General features: G+C 45.1%; 1 protein-coding gene across 10 annotated transcripts; it reads left to right on the forward strand.

Moving 5' to 3' along the window:
* The first annotated feature begins 1,736 nt into the window (after positions 1–1,736).
* LOC127036158 (histo-blood group ABO system transferase 1-like) lies at positions 1,737–16,448 on the forward strand. Of its 10 annotated transcripts, none has more exons than XM_050926784.1 (8): positions 1,737–2,569; positions 7,168–7,261; positions 9,364–9,408; positions 10,683–10,718; positions 11,134–11,175; positions 12,089–12,124; positions 12,577–12,711; positions 15,263–16,448. In XM_050926784.1, exons 1-8 carry the CDS (start codon positions 2,554–2,556, stop codon positions 15,948–15,950), a joined length of 1,092 nt encoding a protein of 363 aa, XP_050782741.1. In that variant the 5' UTR covers positions 1,737–2,553; the 3' UTR covers positions 15,951–16,448. The 10 variants fall into 10 exon arrangements, with proteins under 10 accessions (XP_050782741.1, XP_050782743.1, XP_050782748.1 ...); XM_050926783.1 differs by having other exon boundaries at positions 1,739–2,569; positions 10,680–10,718; XM_050926786.1 differs by lacking the exon at positions 11,134–11,175.
* The last annotated feature ends 7,358 nt before the right edge of the window (positions 16,449–23,806 follow it).

Genomic DNA, 23,806 nt, shown 5'->3' on the forward strand with positions numbered 1-23,806 from the left:
GGGGTCATGAGCTGTCAGCCTCCACTCCAAACCCCGCTTCACCTCCAGCATTTATAATGGTGTTAAATATATACAAATATGTTTTAATTGGGGGGGGGTCACACCCTGAGGCCTGTTATGTGAAAGGGCTCATGGGTACAAAAGTTGGAGAACCACTGACTTAGGCAGTCTTGAAAGCATCGGCCTACAGCACTTAAGCTAGGTAGTCTGAAGGGTCAGGCACAGCCGCCTATTACTATCACCTGGGGCTGCTAATTTGAGCACCCAGGGAGAAGCTCCTCGCCCCATCCTCCAGCTCGCTTCTGCCTCCACCGCGAGCGCGACGCCGTGTCTTGTTTCTCTCCCCTCCCTCCCCTCCTAGCGCTTGCACCGCGAAAACAACTGTTTCGTGGGGCAGGGAGAAGGGGGAACACGGGGCACTGGGGGAAGAGGCGGGGATTTGGGGAAGGGTGGGGGCGGGGCATCAATTATTTCAGGGGCTAGGGCAAAATCATTAATCCCCCACTGGTGACTCAGGCAGATAATCTTCCATTTTTCACTTCTGAAAGACGTTGTAGCCTTAAGAGCTAGAGATACTTTTTTTTTTTTTTTTTAATTAAAGCTTAGCTTGAGCACAAGACACAGACCCCAACAAAAGATACCGGCTCCTGTCTCAGCATAAACTGGGCCTATTCCAAAGTAAATGCCTGTCCCAACTCTAGTTGAGCAGGAGTGAGGAAAGCGGGGGCAAAACTTTCTTAAGCTTTGCATTAGTGTTCGGTTCATGCTGTGGAATGTAATGCATTAGTATTAACTTCCCCTTCACTTCCAACAGACAAGGAACAGCGCAGAGTGACCTCCTGCCCCTTATTTCAAGGGACCTGCCTGACCATTTTAAACAGTAGACTGAGCAGTAGAAATACACGTTTGAGAGGAAAGGACCTGCTTTGCAAAGGGATATAGGGCTTCCTTAAAATGCACCAAATTAAATAGTGCACTGTTATTTATTTGCATCCAATAGGTTAGGCAGGCGTTTTCACTTTTAACTAGATTGGAACCTGCAGGAAGGGTCAGAGCTGGGTGCACCCTAAGACCCAGGGGTGCCCCACGCAGCGATGCTTGCTGCCTATGCCCACGGACGGCCCTGTGAGTGCTTTTGTGGAAAGGAGCCTGAAGTGTCACAACTCATCAGCAACCAAGCCAGAGTCCTACCAAGGGTTTGAGGGAGCACCAGGAGGGCCAACTGCCACCGCATCTGCTGGCACAGTAAGGTCCAAAAGGAGCCTTCTCTGCAAACTAGGGTGTTTACCCAGGTCTCCAGCCAGTTAGCTCCTGGGGTGATGAATGCTGTGAGCAGCTAAGGCTCACCTAGCAGAGCATACGCCCTCGCTCCCAGCCTGTCCTGACCTGCTTTGCCTTCCACAGTCAGGGTGGGTCTAGGCCATAGGTGTGGCAAAGTTTACTGTATCTGAGCAGCTTCCTCCTTAGTGGGGTCGTGTGGGCCTGGTGAGAGTTTCCGTGAGCGAGGATTGCAGGACTGGCCTGAGTCAGAGCATGTGGACTCTAATAGGCTGGTCTCTGCTGCAAGAGGGGCACCAAGGTTTTTGGTGCCCTAGGCGGGGGTCCTTCCGTGCTCCCGGTGGGTGGCAATTCAGCGGCGGTGGGGGGTCCTTCCGCGCTCCCGGTCTTTGGGGCACTTCAGTGGCGGGTCCTAGAGCACGGAAGGACCCCCCCACTGCTGAATTGCCACCGAGGGCCGCAAAATGCCACCCTCCCAAATCCTGGTGCCCTGAGCCACCGCCTAGGTCGCCTAAATGGAAGCGCCGGCCCTGCTCTGCTGGCAAACTGCCCATCTAATTACCATGCAATAAAACAGCATCCAGAGGAATGAAACAAGAGGTTTGGGCTACTGCTGCCCTCTCCAGAGAGCTTGCAGCTCCCAGCTTCTAAAGATCCGCTCCGGAGGCAGACTCAGCGGGCTGCAGCAGCCAGCTGTGGGGACCTGCAGGAAGGGGCAGAGCTGGGTGGACCCTAAGACCCAGGGCTGCCCCACGCAGCGACGCTGGCTGCCCACGCCCGAGGACCGCCCTGCGAGTGCTTTTGCAGAGAGGAGCCTGAAGTGTCACAACTCATCAGCATCCGGGCCAGATTCTTACGGCGGGCTTGAGGGAGCACCAGCAGGGCCAACCGCTACCGAGCTGCTGGCATGTGAGGGCCAAACGGAGCCTGCTCTGCGAACTAGGGCGTTTACCCAGGTCCCCAGCCAGTTAGCTCCCGCGTGGGATTGCGTGGACCTGGTGCGAGTTTCCGCGAGCGAGGATTGCAGGACTGGCCTGAGTCAGAGCACGGGGACTCTCCTGGGCTGGCCCCTGCTCGCAAACTGCCCATCTAATTCCTGTGCCAGCCATCAGGATCCACAGGGATATCAGACAAGAGGTTTGGGCTACCGCTGCCCTCTCTAGAGAGCTTGCAGCTCCCAGCTTCGTACGGCTGCTCCAGTCCACGGCTGTCACCGACAATCTCCGCAATTCCCTCTTCCTCACGCTCATTCCCGTGGGAGCAATCGGGTGCGCGATGGACAAGCACCAAGGTACCTGTACATTTTCCTTGGAGATGTTCTATGAGTTGTGTCATGTCTAATCTTGTTTAGATTTTGAAAAAAATACAGCAGGTGTGGGGTTTGCAGGCAGACCGGGTGTTTTAAATGCGGAGAAGGAACTTAAAAGTAGCGGATATTAAATACTTGAGACAAACTAATATGCTATTAACCTAGGTCCATATCCTGCCCTTGGTTACACCAAGATAAATCTGGATTAATTCCACTGGCTCATGTAGATCTGAGTTATGCTGGGGTAGTTGAACTCAGAATTAGGACCTCACTGGATTTTATACAAGAACAATATTTATCCTATTATCTTCAAGAAATTGAATCAAATTTACACCAGTGTTTGGAGAAGAGGGAAGTCTTAGCCACACGTTCATATTTTGTTTATATTCTCTTCCCTCCCTCCTCCCCCCATCTTTCTTCTCCCCATATTCCCCTTGCTCTCAACCACTTTCTTTATTTGTCCACAGAGGAATGGAATCAACAAATACTTTTGAGATGTAGTTTATTCATGTATTGTAGATGGAGGGTTATTTTTTTTTCTCCTTATGGGCCAAAATTTTCCCCTTTACAGCAAAGCAATAACTGACTGAAGTAGAATGCAGCCCTACATGTTAACCTCAGTAAAGTCACACCAGTGTACTGAGCAAGAGAATTTGTTCCTCTGCATTTTACCTGCACGAATTTATGTATATGTTAATATAGGACTCAGTCCTGACCCACTGAAGACAATGGAAGTTCAGTCAGTGCAAGATGGGGCCCCTACTTTTGATCTATTTGGGGAATATGGAAGATTGTCAATAAGAATATTATATAAAATACTGCACTGGCTTTCTGTCAGATGTAACACGCAGCAGAAACCCACTCACTCATTCCATGTGGTGTTCTGGATTTATCTGAAGCTGGTGGAGGTGGGGATGTTATATGGTTCCCTCTTTCTGGCCCAGTCTGGTCAGGACATCTCGCAGAATCAGGAGGATAAAGGCTCAGCAGTGTCACGGTGGAACCAGGTCCCCCAGGAAGTCATGGGGGTGGCAGCCATGATGGCAAAGCTTGTTCCTTTCGCTTCAGCTGTCCTGGGGGTTTTGTTTGGTTCATTAGTTCCTGATTCCTTCTTCCTTGTTTACCAGTCATGGTCTCAACACAGCCCTTGGCTGGCACTGGACCTTTCGGTTTAAACTAATTCAGTCTGACTCCCAGTTTTCTATCCACATTCATTGCTATTGATGATTGTGACATTTGATGAATTTTCACTCACTTTCCAACAGCTGAGCTCACTAGTGGAGCAGGCCCCATTTCTTACAATATCCCTCTTTTATGAACCAATTCTGCTTCACATCAGACATTGTTTAATAAAGCAGACAAAACTGCTGTAATCTGCTCTCTAAATGTTTAGAAACATGCCAGCTCTCATTACTCCTTTGGCTGTATGTCCAGAATGGTTTAAAAAAAAAGGGGGTGGGGGGTGACAAGGGGCAACCATCTTTTTTCTCTTTTTGCCACCTGCATACTTAAAACTGCACATTTACACAAATCCTGAACATTCTGTACACGAGGGATTAAACTAACTTGCTTGGAAAATTATTTTCCCCTTCTTGCATTTTGACTGAAGTATGTTGCAGTCTTTTAAAAAGAAGCAACAACATAATTTGGTGGAGGATGGGGCAGATGACTATTTTTGCGTTCATGAACCATTTACCAACACTCCAAAGTGGGGGGAAAGTACACAGGCATTTTTGTCCAGGGACAGATTTTGCCTGACCTGTTTCGCCACCAGCTCTCAGGAGGACGTGGCCATTGTGACCTTGTAGCTTACCACAGAGAGGTAACCCCACTAGCACTGTGCTGTTGCACAGGCAAAACACAACAAGGCACATTAACATCTACAACAAAACAATCACAAAAATTACGACAAGACGTTTGGTGCCGGCAACAACCCTTATTTCAGGTGGATTGACTCTTAATTCACAGTCACAGCCGTGAATCAAGCAGGCATTCTGTTAACAAGGAATAACCCCGATGACATTTTAGCAAAAGTTTGCTTTAGCAGATAAACCTTCAACTATTTAAAACACTTCATTTTTACAACTTTTGCTTTTTTCTTTAAAATGCCTTTACATAAAACCATCAAAGTTATTATCAATTACAAAAACTACAAACCTCCAAAAAAAGAAAAAGAAACATAACAAAATATTTGTTAAAAGGTTAAAATAAAATCTTAAAACAATTATTAAGTACTTTTATTTTTTCAAAACATGAGCGTTAACAATTTGCTTTCCATCGTTAGCACAAACAAGCTTCATATGTTCAAAGATTTTAATGCAAATATTTGTTTTTTAAAAACAATTTTGAAATCAGTTTGTTTGCTAAGCTAATCAGCTGTGATGGTGTATGCTTACCCTAGACTCTTGGGTGACCTACCAAATTACATTAATTTTATTAATCTGTACAACCCTAAAGAGTTGAACATGATTCAGAGTTTTGAGTACAGAGACTTCAGCCTGCTTAGTCCTGTGGCAACAACCACACTGCAACGTTTTATTAAGATAAGAAGGAAAAGCGACTGAAACATTTAAAGTAAAGTGTTGAGTAAGGCTTTCATTTTAACAATATCTCTTCAGCTGTAGACAGAGCTTTTTATAAGGAAACCCTCCCGTTTGAGTCTTTTAGATGGTAATAACTGTCCTTTTTTGGGAAAAGACATACACAGTCAGTTAGGATGGGCTAGAGCTGCTGTTGTTAAAGTCCAGTGTTTCTTTAAAGACAAACACAAACAGGGAGAGAAAAGACCAGCAAAAATAGAAAATACACCTTCTATTTCCGGTGCTTTCACTTGCAGCCTCACTGCTACAGAAACATGGGCACAGCCCATGGTTTTATCAGCCAATCAGAGACATGTCAAATTTGTGTTAGCATTGGGCTGTTTAAAACACTGCTTTTAGCTGCCACTCTGATCAGAGTGACAAGAGATTGTCTTTGCTGGCTAAGTTAGACATGTATTAATCAGAAGGCAGAGAGAGAGAAGAAAAGGAAGCTATAAGGTGGGGAAGGAAAATGACACAATGGAGGGGTGACAGCAGAAATCCAAGGCTCGCATTCTAGGTGCTGTTCAGGTCTTAGCTGAAGCCAATGAAGCGGAATGGGGAGTGTCATGTGGGTCCCTCTTTCTGGCTCAATCTGGTCAGGACATTTCTCAGTATCAGGATGATGAAGGCCCACTTGTGTCCCAGTGGATCCCAGAATACAATGGGGGTGGCAGTCATGATTGCAAAGCTTGCTCCTACCAATCCACTTGTATGCACGCTGGCACCATAATTCCCCTCCAAAATGTGTGGTAGGTGGAACAGCCTATTGCCTCATTATTTTTTGCACCTATTAGGCCTAATTTCCAACAGATCATTTGGTCCATTAGTTTCCAGTTCCATTCTCTTTTGTCTTCCAGTCATGATCTTAACCATCCTTTTTGTCTAGACTAATTCATTCAATTTTTAACATTTGTTCACTTTTATAAGCAAGTTTATGTAATGGGCTTAGCTGGATTTTTGTTATCTGTTATATTTGTTAGAGTTGCCCAACACAACAGCCACTGTCATGACCACTCAGAATAATCAGCCACTTGGCTGGCCAATTTCTCACACTCCTAATGGTCTGTGGCCTGTGTGTTCTGTATTTCCTTATGCATAAGACTTTGGGGAGGTGAAGAAGATCTTACAGCTAATCATTAAACTGGGAGTCAGGGTTTTGTTCCCAGCTATGTCAAAGATTTGCTGCATGAACTTGGGCAAGTATCTTCCTTTACCAGAGTTATTTCTAAAAATGGAATCTGTGAAATGTGTATATATTGCTGTGTGTGTAGGGATAGATCCTGCACCACTGAAGTCAATAGTAGTTTTGCCATTCATGTCAATGAGTGAAGGATCAGGCCTATAGCGAGTGTGTATATATACATGTCACCATCTAGTAGCATGTGAGCACAGTAGAAATTGGTGTATAGTTCATAAGTCTGCAGGTTTAATGAAGCTGTTATTATGTGCTGCAAATGGCTTCCGGTATGCAGCTCTTAAATTCCCCTCTCTGGGCCTCAGTTCCTCCATTTGCAAAATAGTCATAATGATATTGACAGAAGTTCACGGTCACATTGAGCTTCAGAGTTTTCACTACACTACACAGCAGGAGTGCTTGAAACTTCACTGCAGCAGTGTACAGAGAACTTCACTGCACCAGCTCCTCCAAAAGAACAGAATCCTACTGCTTAACCCAAAGGAGAATTCTCCCTAGTGGCACTATAGCACCCGTGACAACTGGAGGAGTTCTGATTCCATTCAGTAAAAGGCAGTGGCAACACACGCACTAACCAGTCCATTACAATACCTACCCACTACATGGGGCTATTGTGAGGTTTATATTGTGGGTGTCTGGAAGGAGTCTGGAATTAGCGAAGTGTGAACCAACTTTTCCCCCCATGGGTTGTAACCAGGTTTTTAGCCTTGCCACACAGCATGGCAAAAGGAACTGGATTGGCAGTTAATTGATACTGCTTTGAACTACATGTACCAATGTCTTGCACATCTCTTTTATTCCAGGGAAAACAGGAGTGGTCAAAGGCTATTTTCCAAAGAGCCATCTTCATGTCATGGGTTTCAGCACGCTGCTGTGCTTCAGTTTTGGCTACCTTTGGTAAGTGGATAGTTTTGCGAAGCAAGAGTCTCCGTCACTCCACTTCTAAGGTGGTTATTGTTACAAAAGACTTAACCCAAATACGTATGAACCTTTTAGAAATGCACATCTGTGGTGCAAATCCAGCTACTTACAGGTGCAACAGATTCCCCCAGCTTTGTGTTAGTCTAGCTAGGGGGAAAAATGAGGGAGGAAACAAACTGTTCTGTCACATCTGTGCAGTCCTAGTTAATCAGTGGGGCTGCCACAGCATGACTAAAAGTACCGTTTAGCTCAAAGTGTATAAATCATTTAATTTTTAAAACCATTGCATAACTTCCTGTGCCTATCTTATAGCAGTTGCCAATTTGCATAGCACATTTGCTATTTTAAAAACACAGTGACTCAGATGGTAGCTTTCCCACTGTTCTAGAACGTTCTTTAGGTTAGTCTCATGCCAAGAACTGAGCTCCGGCCCCAGACTTTCACTGTAACAGATACCAAGAGGGAAGGGGTACTGCTCAGTGAGAGCAATCCTCCTGCAGCTGGGATGTGAAAGCGGCAGGCTTCCAGCCAGGCTCTGGCTGATGAACACATGTAAGTTGAAGACATGTAGATTCTTTGACAGGGTGACTGTCCTGGTGAATAGAGGTGAAGCTGAAGACATGATATCTCTTTATTTTAGTAATGCTTTTGACGAAGTCCCACATGAGAGTCTCATAAGCAAAGTAGGGAAATGTGGTCTAGATTAAACTCTTATAAAATGTATGCAAAGCTGATTAACAGACTATACTCAAAGAGCAGATCTCAATGGTTCTCTGTCAAACTGGGAGGGCATATGTAGTGGGATCCTGCAGCAGTCTGTCCTGGGTCCAGTACTATTCAGTATTTTTGTTAATGACTTGGATAATGAAGTAGAGAGTATACTTATAAAATTAATGGATGACACCAAGCTGGGAGGGGTTACTGGTATGAAATCAACAAAATGAAATTCAGTAAAGACAAGGGGAAAATACCACACTTAGCAAGGAAAAATCAAATGCACACGTACAAATGGGGAGTAACTGACTAGGGTGGTAGTACTGCTGAAAAGCATCTGGAGGTTATAGTGGATCACAAATTGAGTATAAGTCAACAATGTGATTTTCCCATGTTGATTCCAGGATATGAGAGAGACAAGGTAGATGGGGCAATGTCTTTTATTGAACCAATTTCCGTTGGTGGAAGAAACAAGCTTTCGAGCTTCCCAGAGCCCTTCTTCAGGTGGAGAAAGTAACCAGAGTATCTGGGCTAAATTGGGACAGATTGTTACGCATAAGGGGGATGTGTGTGTCACATGCTGTGGGAGACCACCTAAAAGGAAGTGAGCAATTGAGGGATAGCTGGCAGTACAGTGTGTTACACATTGTTATAATGAGCCATAAAGCCAGAGTCCATGGTTTTCAGCGTCTAGCAGAGTTATGAATGTAAGTTCCCAAGCTTGTCTAACTGATTTTTCAGATTGGGTGCTGAACAGAAAAAAGAGAGAGTTGGTTTTGAACTGCCAAAAAAAAAAAGATTTGGGTCAGACAAAATGTTTCTTTTATTTTCAGTTTCAGGTCGTTTGGGGGTGTTTTTCATATTTTTTTTAAATAAAAATGAGCTAAATTTAAAAACAAAAGGAGCATTTGAAACAGAAGTTGAAGCGTTCTCATGTAACATTCATACAGACAGAAATACTGTTGAGTGTAAGGTCTTCACAAGCTTGGTTAGTAACGCAGTACATCTGTTTTACCATATAACTCTTTTCAATTATCTTTTAGTTTGGCATTCCAATGGTGATTTAATCTGTAAGCTCTTTGATGCAGAGACCATGAGAGATCACTGAGTGCACTCTCAGTGCATGACAGATAATAATAGGAAACTGCTTTGCTTCACCTACCACAGCATTCTAGCAACCTTTGCATTTTCTCCTTTGTTGGCTGCTTTGGTTTTGTTCTGTTGTGAGGATAAACTGCTGGGCTTGGTTGGTTGTTGTATGGTTTGTGTCTTTAAAAAGATGCCTAAACATTGGACTAGATGATTTTTAGTGTAAAGTTTTTATGTTACTTAGATGTTCTACATGACATTTGGATTTATTGCAGGTATGTTTTCAGTGGTACCTCAAGCAAGGTCTCCGACACAACGAGGTAACTATTCCCTGTTGGATTTCCCCAGATTTTGTGAGCATCTGAGGTCTCTCAGTTAGAGCTCTGGAAATTAGTTCTATGTTGCTGAGATTCCTAACCACTTCTGTTTAGTTTTGACTTGGGGTTTGCTACCAAATTTCAAATGAAAACTCAGTTGAAACTAGCAGTGGCTCCTCAGAAGCAGGTGGTGGGCACTGCTCACCTTCTTCTGAATTAGATACATTAAGGGACCAGGTCCCCAGCTGGTATAAGTCAGTGTACTCCACTGGAGCTATGTGTGCTTGCTGAGCATTTCTCCTAGGATACAAGTAGGTATATCTTCATATATTTATCTTATAGAACTGGAAGGTCATAGAGTCCAGGCCCCTGCCTTCACTAGCAGGACCAAATACTAATTTTTTGCCCCTAATCTCTAAGTGGCCCCCTGAAGGATTGAACTCACGACCCTGGATTTAGTAGGTCAGTGCTCAAACCACTGAGCTATCCCTCTCCCTATCTTTATGCATTTCTTTATGTATTTCTGCAAACTGGCTCTGAAAGGCCTTACGTCATCTACCAACCTCCTAATAACACCAGCAGCCACAAATAAACAGCTGAGTCTCATCTGTTGTCTGAGCTTGACACAAAATCACAAACTGGCTGCCATGTTAGTAAGAACTGGGCAAAGAAGTGTGAGCCTTGATTACCTGATCTGAGCTTGCAATGGAATACAGAATCAGGTGAGAGTTGCATGGTTTGGGGTTTAGTTATGGATGTTCTGTGCAGGCCTATTCCCCCATTTTCTCTCTCATTTGCACTGGATCTATGGCACTATTTTGGCTGGCATCCAAAGGTGTAATTAATTGCTTTCTGAAAACACTGACTGCCTGTCCTTCTCTAATGAGGGATGGCTTGTTTAGGGGCTATCTTTAAAAGCCTCATTTCCTCCTGCCAGCCAGTCCTGTGTGTGTCCCTCTCTCCCCTTCAGCCTCACACTCACTCATGGTCTCCCAGCATCTCTTATGCCTCTCAGCCTTCAAACAGTTCATTCTCAGTTCTTACCACTCAAAAAGGCAATGAAGTGAAAAGAGATAGTGCTCAGCTAAGAAGCAGCTATTCAATATGTGTGCACCCACCCTTTATATAAACTAATTTGTATGGCACCATATAGCCTATGCATTGAATGAGCCAGGGGTCCTGTGGAAAAAATAGTATGTGATCATGTAATTAAAGACTGCTGTGTTTAAAAAAAGACAACCAAACACTAAATGTGATATGCTTTCTTTCTGTAGCAGTAATACCCAGGACTTTCACAATATAAAGAAACCAAGGTGGGAACTTTTGTTAATTCCACTTACTGTCTGTTTCACGATCACTAACTTGATAGGCCTTTACTCATATGATAATTCCCATTTACTTCAGTGGGACTGCTTGTGTGAATAATGAGTATTCATGTATAGGTTTGCAGGTCTGTCTTCCTTGGACTTGTATTACTTTTAAACCAGTTATGCTCTAACAATGTTGTACTTTTGGTAAACTAAACTTCCAATGGTTTCTTTCTATTAAAAAACAAACATGATATATGATCCCAATGACATTCAAGATGCAAAGATATTAAGACAGAACTTTTTCTTAAATATTTAGATGCTGGGAAACATGAATTAATCCAATGATTTCTTGGACTAGTTACTCTCTATTGAATGCTGTCTTTTTGTAAGCCAAACTTCCATTGTTCTTTCTCTATAGCAACCATATCCTGGAAGATTTACTACAAATTGAATTGCCAAGGTAGAGCTTTGTTAGATTCTTTTAAATGTTTCAGCTGCTTTCAGAAGAGCTCTGGTGTTCCTGAAGGATGATTCATAGATTCTAGGGCTGAAAGGGACCTCGAGGTCATCAAGTCCAGTCCCCTGCCCTCATGGCAGGACCAAATACTGTCTAGACCATCCCTGATAGACATTTATCTAACCTACTCTTAAATATCTCCAGAGATGGCGATTCCACAACCTCCCTAGGCAATCTATGATGATCTATGCTTGTGGAACTCCAGTACTCTCTTAGCATTGCATTTCTGTATTATGAATCATCAATACAGCATAATGACACTGAGATTTAGACAAGCTCAGATGTTACCTATCTTTGAAAGCTCTCAGCAGTGATCTCATGGATTCCCCTCCTCTCTAAGGATGTTCACATTGCTTGGGTTACACCAGTCTGTACCTCAATTCTGACCTCCTGGAAGTTCTACTATTCAAGTTCTGACCCCACACACTGCTCTGTCAATGTTCCACATTCCCTACCTGCAAAACTTTTCTACTCCTACCCTATGTGCTCACACCACTTTGCTAATGCATCTCATTCCTGATTTTTAATGTCTCCCTCTGGGCATCTCATGAGCATAGATTGTCAATCAAGCCACACTGCATAGAGGTTTTGTGATGTGAACCAATATTAGGGACTAGAGAGACACCACTAAACTTAGGTTCATATGTGACCTGAACTAGGATTTAAACTCAAGTCACCAGAGGTACAGTAAAGCTAAAACCCTTTCCTCTGAAGTTCTGAGTATGAGTCACTGAGTTCTCAGTGGAGCTGATTGGTGGGAATCTTTTATGTCTATAAAGTCGACAAGGATTTTTAAAGAGCTATGGAAATCTTTCCTTAACTTGAAATCATTTTTGTTTTCCTACTTTTCTTTTAGAATGATTTACACAAAGCCACAGATTCTAAAGCCACCGTAAGTAAAACTAAAAATAAGCGTTTTGTTACATCCAAGATATAACTAAAGTTAAGAGACTAAAATCTGACCAAGAAACTTCCTTAAGGATTTGAAGGTGTCTTGCTCTGTTTTAACTTATGCATACAAAATCTCAAAAACACTTGGGTCTTTGTACAAAATACAAGCCTGAATGTTTTGTTCTGTTACAAACCTCAGACATGCTGGGTAGATGCTTGTGGAGTGCAAACATTAATTAGTTGATAGATCCTAATAACCTGATACATTAAATAGCCTTACTGCACCAAGTCTTGTGATTTCATGGAGTTGTATATTCTTTACAGCTGCTAGTTATCTATTTTTGAACTTTAACACATGGCTCTGGTAGTGTCTTTCTATACGTAGGGAAGGCAACTGCCTCCGTATTTCTTACTTCTATAGTGTGTTTCTAAAGAAAACTTCCTCTTCCACAGGAGATGTGACGTCCTTATGATGACTCCATGGTTTGCTCCAATAGTTTGGGAAGGGACCTATAACTCCGAGATCCTGAATGAGCAGTTCCGACAAAGGAATGTCACTGTTGGACTGACAGTGTTTGCTATCAAAAAGTGAGTGTGGCTTAATTACAGAACTTATGTTAGGTACGAAAGCTGATGTGTAACCAACGAGGAGATGGGGGAACTTATTTTTTGTGTAGTGATGGTGTATCCCTTATTCACCTCACCCTACCAAGCAGGAGTTTTGTTGGAAGATTGCTGATTGACTTAAAACACATTTCAGTGTCGTTAGTTATGTAGCCAGCTCTGCAGGCACAGATTAAGGAACTATTTAATAACATTATTGTTTCCCAAAGGCTGTGCATGCTACAACAAAGTCCTTGTTAATCATGGAGCATAGATTCAGCCAGTGTTGATAAGCGCTATTGCCTGCCAACAGAATTTTTTTGCAAAATGTATTGCTAAAGATCAAAAGGACTTCAGATCAAGGTATAATAAAATATCCTGATTTCTTTTTCAATTATGATCCTGTTAAGAATGGACAAGTAGGTTTTTGTACCTGTTCTAATAAATATTTATAACAATTTTGCAAGGCTGATTTGGCCACCAGTGAGATGAAGCAACTTTTCAGTGTTGTACATCAATGAGACACACCAATTTAGGAGAGGAAGCAAAGAATAACAGGTCCGTTTTGAAAATATAGGGCCAATTTGGGAAGAGGAGATGAAAGAACTGAAGTTTCATCTTGTCCAGGATACTGGGTAGGATACTCCTACTCTTGTGAAAAGTTTAATGGGATTGCTAATGGTTACATGGAACCGGGACTTTGAAAGACAAAACCCCAAGCAACATAACCCCCCCACACACACACACATTCTGTGGCAGTTACAAACCATTGTGCAAGCATAACCAATATGAATTAGAGTCTCTTCCCAATAATATCTTGGGGATAAGGAGCATATTTATACCCTTGTTTTGGAGAGGGGGGTTGCTAAAGGATTCCTGAGGCACCTTCATGTTTTCTTGTTCTGAGGAATGGGCTTAATTAAAAATGGTTAGTTTTGAATCAGAAATCAATATCTTCAAGCAAGGCTAAATATGTTGCAGAAGGGTATCCTGGCCCACCGAACTGCATGTGGCCAGTACCTGCATTGGAAATGTCTGTGAATGAAAAATTACCATCTTCACTCCATGCTGTATATCTGTTTGTTTGGCTGCCCTTTCTACAGTGAAGACAAAGAGAGGAGGATGTTTCTCATTCACTAGTACTGGGTTCTAAAGGGGCTGGGCATATACACAACAAATGAGGTTGATGTTAATTTCTTACAGTGTACAACTCTCCTGTTAATCCCTCCCATAGTGAAATGAAGGGAGCTTGGATATTTGCCATGAAACCTTGTAAATGCCCCCTTACTCCTGTTGGGTTTGAGCTGAATTCTGTAAGAGGGTAGTGCCTCAGCTGGCCCCTCCACTCTTGAGATCTTGGCTCATAGCTGGCTATGTGGGGGGCAGCTCTTATAACACATTACACCTGCTGGTTATTTGCAGGTCAGCTGAAATAGTGGGTAACGAGGCCCAACACCTTTGAAATGCAGCTGCACCTGGGCTGCGCGAGCAAGTCATTTTGCTGGGATGATACACGAAGCTGGAATGTGAACATGACGGAGAACTCTCATTTTCACTGCAAGGCTGGCTAAGTGGCAATATAGGCCCAATCCTGAGAGGTGCTGTGTGCCATTCTCCCTCATTGAAGTTAATGGAGTTAAAGATATTCAGTATCTCTCAGGAGATGACCAGTACCTTGCTTTGAAAGTCCCTAGAGCTACAGGTTCAAATTCAGGCAGGGTACAGGTCAGCTCTTCATCCTTCCCAGGTAGACTCCTTTCCTGGCTGTTCGGGAGGGACAGAGTGATATGGTGTCTATGGTTCATTTCTCAGGACTCCCACATGTGTTCATGGGCAGAGCACTCGTGATCACCGCAGTACCTAAGACCTCACTTGCTCCTGCAGCATGGATTCCATGAGAGTCACATGCAATACCCTGAACAGCTGAAGGTGGCTCAAGAGATGAAGGCTGATGATCGTCAGTATTTGGAAGGAAATAATCTTAACCAGGAAACTAGCAACAAATATTAAAAAAAAAAAACATTTTCTGACTAACATAGATCTTTTGTTGCTCATGAGCATTATCAATTCCTGCTTGCAACAAAACCCATTAGGTGGAGTCACAATTATTTGTTACTTCTGAATAGGACTCTTATATTAATTGGCTATTTTCGTAGGGGAGAAAAACAGACATTTACACGGCTTTGATCATCAAAGATGCTTTACAAACTGTGTAGGAATTGGTTCATCTTCCCCTCCATAAATAACAAAAGCTAAAATCCTAGATCCTTCTTGTAAGTCCAACCGTATCATCAGTCCTTTCACTGCCTCTTGTCTCTTTCCACACTAAGTTCAGAATGCTCATTCTCACTTTCAAGATGCTTTACAAGTCTGCCCCTTCTTACACCTCCACCATTTCCCCCACCTACTCCCTCTTCTGCGCACCCGATGGGTCTCCCTGATCCTTTCACTTTGTTGCTCTCTGTGTTCCCTTCTTCCAGTCTTCTATCACAGTGCCTTTTATTTCTAATGGAGAATTTCTCTCTTTTTTTTCTAGGTATGTAGTCTTCCTCAAGACATTTTTAGAAACTGCAGAGACTTACTTTATGGTTGGACATAGGGTGAACTATTACATTTTCACAGACAGACCAGAAGAAGTTCCTAAAGTTGCGCTCAAAGAAGGAAGGAACGTAGTGGTTCTGCAAGTTCAAAACTACCCTAGATGGCAAGAAATCTCTATGCGACGAATGGAAATGCTCAGCTACTTCTCTCAGCAGCGGTTCATTAATGAGGTCAGCTACCTTGTGTGTGTTGATGTAGACATGAGGTTTAATGACCAAGTTGGAGTGGAGATCCTGAGCGACTTGTTTGGCACACTACACCCAGGTTTCTATGCCGCAGAGCGTCGGTCTTTCACCTATGAACGTCGACCTGCTTCTCAAGCTTATGTGCCCAGCGATGAGGGTGACTTCTACTATATGGGATCCATTTTTGGAGGAACAGTAATGGAGGTTTACAAGCTGACCAAGAAATGCCACGAAGCCATCATGGTGGACAAAGCCAATGGAATTGAGGCAATCTGGCAAGAAGAGAGTCACTTAAACAAGTATTTTCTTTACCACAAACCAACCAAAATACTTTCTCCAGAATACATGTGGGACGACAATCTAGGTAGGCCAGAGATCCTTAAGAAAAGAAGGTTTCTTGCTGTACCAAAGAATCATGCTGCAATCAGAAATAAATGAAGTTCATCTCAGACTGGTCTTAGTGTGAACTAACATAACTGATATTGTAGGTTTCCTTGGTTGATGAAAATATACAAAACAATTGATAAAGCTTCATAACTTTTTATGACATCCCCAGTATTTCTGGATATGGGAATGGTTTGCAAGATGTTGCTGTGATGTTGCTCTCCATATGTTTTATGGAAATATGCTAATGAGTGTGAATATAATGTAATTGGAATATGCTTCATGCTAAAGGTCTCTTGTAAGATATCATTACAAAGTTTATAATCTACTGCAGGGGTCGGCATCCTTTCAGAAGTGCTGTGCCGAGTCTTCATTTATTCACTCTAATTTAAGGTTTCGCGTGCCGGTAATACATTTTAATATTTTTTAGAAGAGTTCTCTATATAAGTCTATATATTATATAACTAAATTAGTGTTTGTATTGTAAAATATATAAGGTTTTCAAAATGTTTAAGAAGCTGAATTTAAAATTAAATTAAAATGTTGTTTTTATGCCGCCGGCCTGCTAGGCCCACTGCTGGTCTGGGGTTCTGTTCACCTAGGGTGGCAGTGGACTGAGAGGGGCCTGTGGCCTGGACCCCAGTTGGCAAGGGTCCAGCAGCCAGAACCCCAGACCAGCAGCAGGCTGTGCGGGGCCGGCTGCTGGGACCCCAGACGGGCAGTGGGCTGAGCGGCTCAGCCCACTGCCGCTCAGGGGTTCCTTCTGCTGGCTCCTGCCAGCTGGGATCCTGATTGCCAGATCCACTCAGCCCACTGCCCATCTGGGGTCCCGGCCCTGCCCACATACAGTGGGTACCTACTTTCTCCCTGGTTCTGGCCCATTCTCTTCCTCTCTCTGCACTGAGCAAAGCAGGGGAGTGCACTGAGCACAGGGCTGGGTGTGAAGGGTCTGGCCAGGAGCTAAAATGAGGGAGGGGGCTCAGGGTTGGGGCAGGAGGTTTGGGTGTAGGGCACTTACCTGGGCAGCTCCCATATGATGCGAGGGGTGCAGGTGGGAATGTGGGAGTGGGGGTGCAGGAGCTCCCATTTGGTGGTCAGGGTGGGGATGTGGGGGGTGCATTGGGTGTGGGAAGCTGGGGATGTGGCGGGGTGCAACAGTCAGGGCAGAGGGCTGGGGGCATGTGAGGAGGGTGCAAGTGTCAGGGCAGAGGGGGGGCTGGGTATGTGTGGGGGTGCCAGAGTCAGGGCTGGGGTTGTGGGAGTGTGTGAAGAAGTCAAGCAGACGTCTGGGTGTGTATGACGGAGGTACAGGGCCCAGGGCAGAGGTCTGGGGTGTGTGCGGGGCTCAGGGCAGAGGGCGTGGTGTGTGTATGGGGGGGATCAGGGCTCAGGGGAGAGGACTGGGTGACTGCCCCCCTCAGAACCCGCAGCCCCCTCGCTCCTTGTCCCCTGACTACCCCCTCCTGGGACCCCTGCCCTTATCTAAGCCTCCCTGCTCCTTGTCCCCTGACTGCCCCCCTAGGACCCTGCCCCCTACCTGTCTCTTGACTGCCCCAACCCTTATCCACACCCCCACCCCCAGACAGACTCCTGGGACTCCCATGCCCAATCCAACCACTCCCCGCCCCCTGACAGGACCCCCAGAACTCCCAACCCATACAACCCTCCCCCTGCTCCCAGCCTGCCGCAACCCCTCTCCACAGCCCTGCCTCCTGACAGCCCCCCCACCCCAAACTTCCGACTCATCCAACCCCCCTAGGTCCTTGCCCCCGACCACTCCCTCCAGAGACCCCCCCCCACCCTAACTGTCCCCCCAGGACCCTCCTTTCTCCCTGTCCCTGACTGTGCTGACCCCTATCCAGTCCCTGCCCCCCAGAAACCCCAGAACTCCCATGCCTCATTCAGTCCCTCCCTACTCCCTGACTTCCCCCCTCCAGAGACACCTGCCCCTAGCCACACACCCCCCGGGATCCCACCCCCTATCCCGCAGGAGCACACAACCTCACCCCTCAGAACGCTGCGCATGCCGCGCCAGGGCTCCAGGTGAGTGGGTTTTATTTGGGTCAGAACTGATATGGAAACGTACGAGAGATTTTGGTATTTCTGTTTGTTACCAGAGCCAAAATCTCTATGAGGCTGTGTATTTAAAAAAAAAAAAACTGGATTTTTTGCTCTTCTAAAAAAAATTCTCTGGTTCAATTTGATTTTTCGAAGTGGGTTGGGCTGCCCCCAATCTGTAAGATACTTGAAATGCATCTCAACATTCAACTGCTTCCAAACCTGTGGTGCTCTCTGCCTTGCAAAATACACTTGAAAAAGAAATAATCTTGTGTCTCAACACTTTATCTGGATCCATCATTTCAATCCCAGCTGGGCTAGAATGATATCAAATCTTTAGGTATTCATCTAATTTCTAATGAAGAAAGCTCAGGGTTATCAAATCTATTTTCAATTAATTTTCTCCCCTGAAGGACACAGAACTATGGTTAAAAGACCTTAGCTTCTCAGGGAGAGATGGCTGGAGAAGTATCACAATGTAAAGCAACTCCATCTGCTATTGGCAGAACTCCTAGTAGCTCATAAATCTTTGGGCCCTCAAAAGATAGACGTTGCCTCTCTGTTAAGACTGCTTAACAAATGTCAGGAAAAGAGACCAAATGAGGATGTAATGAGTCTCACCTGGAGCATAGTATGTGTTGGAATAAGATGACTGGCAGAGCCCTCTTCTGCGCCATATTCTGCTTCCACTTACGCTCCATCAGTTGTCTTGGGTTTTCAAATAGAATCATAGAATATCAGAGTTGGAAGGGACCTTAGGAGGTCATCTAGTCCAACTCCCTGCTCAAAGCAGGACCAATTCCCAACTAAATCATCCCAGACAGGGCTTTGGCAAGCCTGACCTTAAAAACCTCTAAGGAAGGAGATTCCACCACCTCCCTAGGTAACCCATTCCAGTGCTTCACCACCCTCTTAGTGAAAAAGGTTTTCCTAATATCCAACCTAAACCTCCCCCACTGCAACTTGAGACCATTACTCCTTGTTCTGTCATCAGGTACCACTGAGAACAGTCTAGATCCATCCTCTTTGTAACCCCCTTTCAGATAGTTGAAAGCAGCTATCAAAACCCCCCTCATTCTTCTCTGCTGCAGACTAAACAATCTCAGTTACCTCAGCCTCTCCTCATAAGTCATGTGCTCCAGCCCCTTAATCGTTTTTGTTGCCCTCCGCTGGACTCTTTCCTATTTTTCCACATCCTTCTTGTAGTGTGGGGCCCAAAACTGGACACAATACTCCAGATGAGGCCTCACAAATGTTGAATAGAGGGGAATGATTACGTCCCTCAATCTGCTGGCAATGCCCCTACTTATACAGCCCAAAATGCCGTCAGCCTTCTTGGCAACAAGGGCACACTGCTGACTCATATCCAGCAATAGCACCTATCCCCATGATATCTATGCAATTGGATTTGCAGGTTGTAACCAACAGAGAATTTTTTCCTCAATGTCACTTGTAGAAGGGAATTGAAGTGGTTTGAACAGAAATGTTGGAAGATTTTCTCCCTCACAACAAAGTCTATTCCATTTATTTCCTTGTAGTGGGTGTTCTAATTGAAAATGGGAAGATCAGTTACGGAAGAGGCAAAAACAAGACTTGCCCAATTCTGCTCCCATTTAAGTAAATATAAGTTTTCTTGGTGACCTTAATAGAAAGATATAAAGATGTATATAAAATACACACACACACTCCAGGGTACAATTGAGTTTCTTGATACACTCAAGTTGTGTCTTTGCCAGTGAATGTACAACCTGGACTCAGGGCAGGCGCTACAGTTTTCGCTGCCCCAAGCAGCACGCCGAATTGCCGCCGCAGACAGCTGGGGCAGTCCGTGTGCCCTTAGGGCTGCAGGCGTCTTTTAACGGTGGCAATTCGGCGGCAGCTTCTATGTTTAGCTGAAGCTGCTACGGACAGCTAAACATAGAAGCAGCCGCTGAATTGCCTCCACCACGGAAACGTGCCTGCCACCCTAAGGGCACAAAGACTGCTCCCGCTGTCTGCTGTGGCAATTCGGCACGCTGCTTGCGGGCAAAACAACAGGGACTGCCACCCCTTCCAGATTGCTGCCCCAAGCACCAGCTTGGAATGCACTGTCATACTAATCATAGATTATTAGGGTTGGAAGGGACCTCAAGAGATCATCTAGCCCAACCCCCTGCTCAAAGCAGCACTAATCCTCAAATGGCCCCCTCAAGGACTGAACTCACAACCCTGGGTTTAACAGGCTAGTGCTCAAACCACTGAGCTATCCCTCGAAAGCCTGGGATGGATTCTCTGGGCCAGTCACTTGTTTTGTTCCAAGAGTGAGAGTGGGCATGTGGCAGGGAGGTTCCCAGGAGGACACCATGTTGGGTTCCAATCAGTAGATGGCAAAGGAGAGGAGATCATCAATTCATCAGTCCAATTTTCATTGACTCTAAATAGGGGATGGAGGATGATAATTAGAAGGAAGGAGGGAGGGGGGTGCTAGCTCTCTCATAATGTCTCCTGTGAAAGTAGAATGAATTATATTGTAAAAATAGAAAGGATTAAAGAAATGCTGTTGTTGGCCAAACAGGGCCCGTTTCCCCCTGGAGCTTACCTAATTACACCAAGGAGGCACGGAGAACAAGAAGACGGGTACCACACCTTTATTTTCGTTCAGCTGAGCGGGTGTTTCTTCTCGACTAATGCCAGAGAAGAGCACACCTTACATGGGGGACATGAGTCCCTTTTATAATCAGTAACAAACAACTTTAGTAAACGTCATTATACTGACCTATAGATAACAGGTCACACAGAATACATGATTATTTTGGGGAAGGGGATACAAGATACATCTGTTGCGGATACATTTATCATTTTGAAGGGAGTATAAGGTACATACCTTGACCTTTGGTATTACATATCTTTGAGGATACATGAGAAAACAGCTGCATAAACTTTTGTGCCAAGCGGACTAATTAGTAAATAGCTGACATGGTTAAATGAGACTAGATACATGTCTTGTCCTGGATTCCCAGGTTTTGCTTGTTATTCAAATCCCTAGGCCCCTCTTTGGGCTAAAGCCAGGGAAAGAGAGGAAGATACAGGCCTGGGCCTGTTGATTTTTAGGCCTTTTCTATCAAGTTTCCCCCCCCTTAAAAACATTTTAAGAGCTTATGGGCTTTGCGCCTCAGTTCCTTCAGGTTTGTACAATATCATCATAAACCTTAACTCCCAATTTGTTTCCCTGGGCTTGAGGTAAGAGAAAGAACAAAGGCCTAATGTATCCTATGTAGCATATTCCCGACCAGTTTGGAGGCAATCTGCGATAAGCATAAGAGCCACAGATCCAATAATGACCTTTTAATGCCCAAGTTCCGTTAGCAAAGGGACCATCCCAGGTCTCAGGGGAATCAGCGGGGCCCGGCTCTTCGTAATAGAGAGCGTTGCCTGATTCTATAGGTCCCCCTAGGAAGTTGTCTACATTTGGGTTACAATAGTTGCATTTCCATGCTCCAGCTCCTGCCTTCCATACACAGTTACAACCAAATCTCGGGTTATTGGTACTAGCCCAAAATTGTCGAAAATGGGTAACTCGGGTTCCATTAAGGTGTTGCCATGCCCATTGGTACCACCGCACCACATGATTTTTGTCAGTGGTGTTGTCTCGCTGGCAGCTTAGGAAGAGGGCATCGAAGTACCCATCTAATCCTACTGCTTTACAGCCATCACCTCTGTGATTCCAGTAGGAACACTTTACCCAGCTATTGTTAGTTAGCTTTACATGGGTAAGGTTCCATCGTCCTTGGTACTTTAAACAGTCATATGGGCGACAGTGGGGATCCCAGCAATCAAAACCCAGTGATAGGGTCCATTCACATTTGCTTTCCCCCATATATCTTCCCCCATGCCTTGTTCGATTAAGGCAAAAGACACCGATTCCAGCAGAATAGAGTCGCCAGGGGCCCTGGTTTTCAGTCCACCTTCCCGTTCCCTTATGTACTATGCTCAAACTACTTAGCCACCACTTAGGCTGTACCGGCTGAGCTACCCAGGGCCACTCATTTAATTCTCCTGGACCGCCACATACCCAGCAATTAGTAAGGTTAAAAGAATCTGCTATTAGTTCCCCTAGTTGCAGAAACCTATTTTCCCAATTATATGCATAAGTAAACATACAGACCAGAAATACAAAGAATGGTTTCATTGTTTCTGTCTTTTAAACAGTCCTTTTAGTCCTTCCAATCCTTGGTACTCCCAGGTAGAGTCTTCGCCTGTGTCTCTCCGTGCTTCCGGAGCCGGAGGGGACAGAGGGCTGATGTCCTCTTCAGCTTGGCTGTTCTCTGAATCAGGGCTCAGGAACCGCTTTACTCGGGAATGATGCGTCCACTTGTCGCTCCCAAGGACCTTAACAGCGGCCTGGCTGATGAGCGAACAGTTATTGACAATTCTTTGGGCTTCCATATGCGCACCTAATCCCCGAGTAGATCGGGTGATTAAATCAACCATAGCTCCTGATCCCAAATGTCCCTCCTTATGTAGGGATAGGAGAATCTCCTGAAGTACTGGTCTAGGTACAAAAATCTCCCCTCCTGGCAACTTCCACCACCCAGTGGGAGTTAATTGGGCCCCTGCAGCCTGGGCGTGGGACACTTCCTCCGCTGTATAATGAGGAGCAGGGGTTTTGGGTTCTGTATCCTGGACCCAGAGGAGCCATATGGCCCCTTCTCGTGCGGCTTCTTTTGCAGCTTGATCAGCGAATCGATTATATTTTCGCTGTTCAGTTTCGGGGGCCCTCCCATGTGCACGCACGTGTACTACCGCGACCCGGAGAGGAAGCATCAGGGCCTCAAGCAGTGTCTTAATAAGAGCCCCATGGGCTATTCTTTGGCCTGAGGCTGTAATGAAACCCCTTTCTTTCCATAAGGTTCCATGGGCATGCACCACCATGTATGCATAACGACTGTCAGTATATATATTAATAGTCTTTCCAATTCCCCTTCGGAGCGCCTCAATAAGAGCCACCAGTTCCGCCGCCTGGGCAGATAGGTTGGGGCTTAGCTGAAACTTATACACTTCTCCCTCCTTAACTATGACGGCTGCTCCTGTAAATCGCTTCCCGTCCTCTACATAACTAGATCCATCTACATACATTTCAACATCGGGGTTGGGCCAGGGTATATCTGAAAGATCAGAGCGAGGTTTAGTTTCTTGTTGTAAAACTTCAATACAATCATGGGTGGGACTAGCCCCATAAGGGACTTGGGGCTTTGGTAGTAAAGTAGCTGGATTGAGGGAACTAACTGTTTTAAAAGTTAGGTTAGGAGCTAACAAAAGTCCTATCTCATATCTGGTATGCCTGCTGGGGTTTAAATGTTTTTCCCCGGCTCCTGTTCCCAATATCTGAGGTATTCCATGGGGTACCACAACCTCAGTATCCCCACCCAGGGTTAGTTTTTCAGCCTCCTGTACAAGGAGAGCGGTCGCAGCTACAGCTCGGAGACAAGCTGGCCAGCCCTTAGCGACGGGGTCCAATACCTTGGAGTAATAACCCACAGGTTGCCAGGCCGGTCCCGACCTCTGGCACAGAACCCCGGACGCCACCCCCCTTCTCTCATGAACGTATAGAGTGAACGGCTTCCGGGGATCCGGGAGAGCCAGTGCGGGAGGCTGAACCAAGGCTTCTTTAAGCTCTTGAAATGCTTTTTCTTTTTCTTTAGTCCACTCCCAGTTAAGCAGACCCTCTTTAGTGAGGGACTCATATAGTGGTTTAGCCTTTCCGCCGTAGTCAGGGATCCAAAGCCGGCAAAAACCGGTCAGTCCCAAGAAAGCCCTTAGCTCTCTGGGATTTCGGGGTTGAGGGCTTTCAAGTATCGCCTGGATTCTGTCTT

Source organism: Gopherus flavomarginatus, chromosome 17 (genome assembly GCF_025201925.1).
Source record: "Gopherus flavomarginatus isolate rGopFla2 chromosome 17, rGopFla2.mat.asm, whole genome shotgun sequence".
Classification (NCBI taxonomy): Eukaryota; Metazoa; Chordata; order Testudines; family Testudinidae; genus Gopherus; species Gopherus flavomarginatus.

Excerpts from the sequence above, each read along its gene's own strand:
- LOC127036158 (XM_050926783.1), top strand. Across the intron at positions 9,409-10,679 it reads AAGGTCTCCGACACAACGAG|CAGTAATACCCAGGACTTTC; the intron begins GTAACTATTCCC and ends TTCTTTCTGTAG. Across the intron at positions 11,176-12,088 it reads CTACAAATTGAATTGCCAAG|AATGATTTACACAAAGCCAC; the intron begins GTAGAGCTTTGT and ends CTTTTCTTTTAG.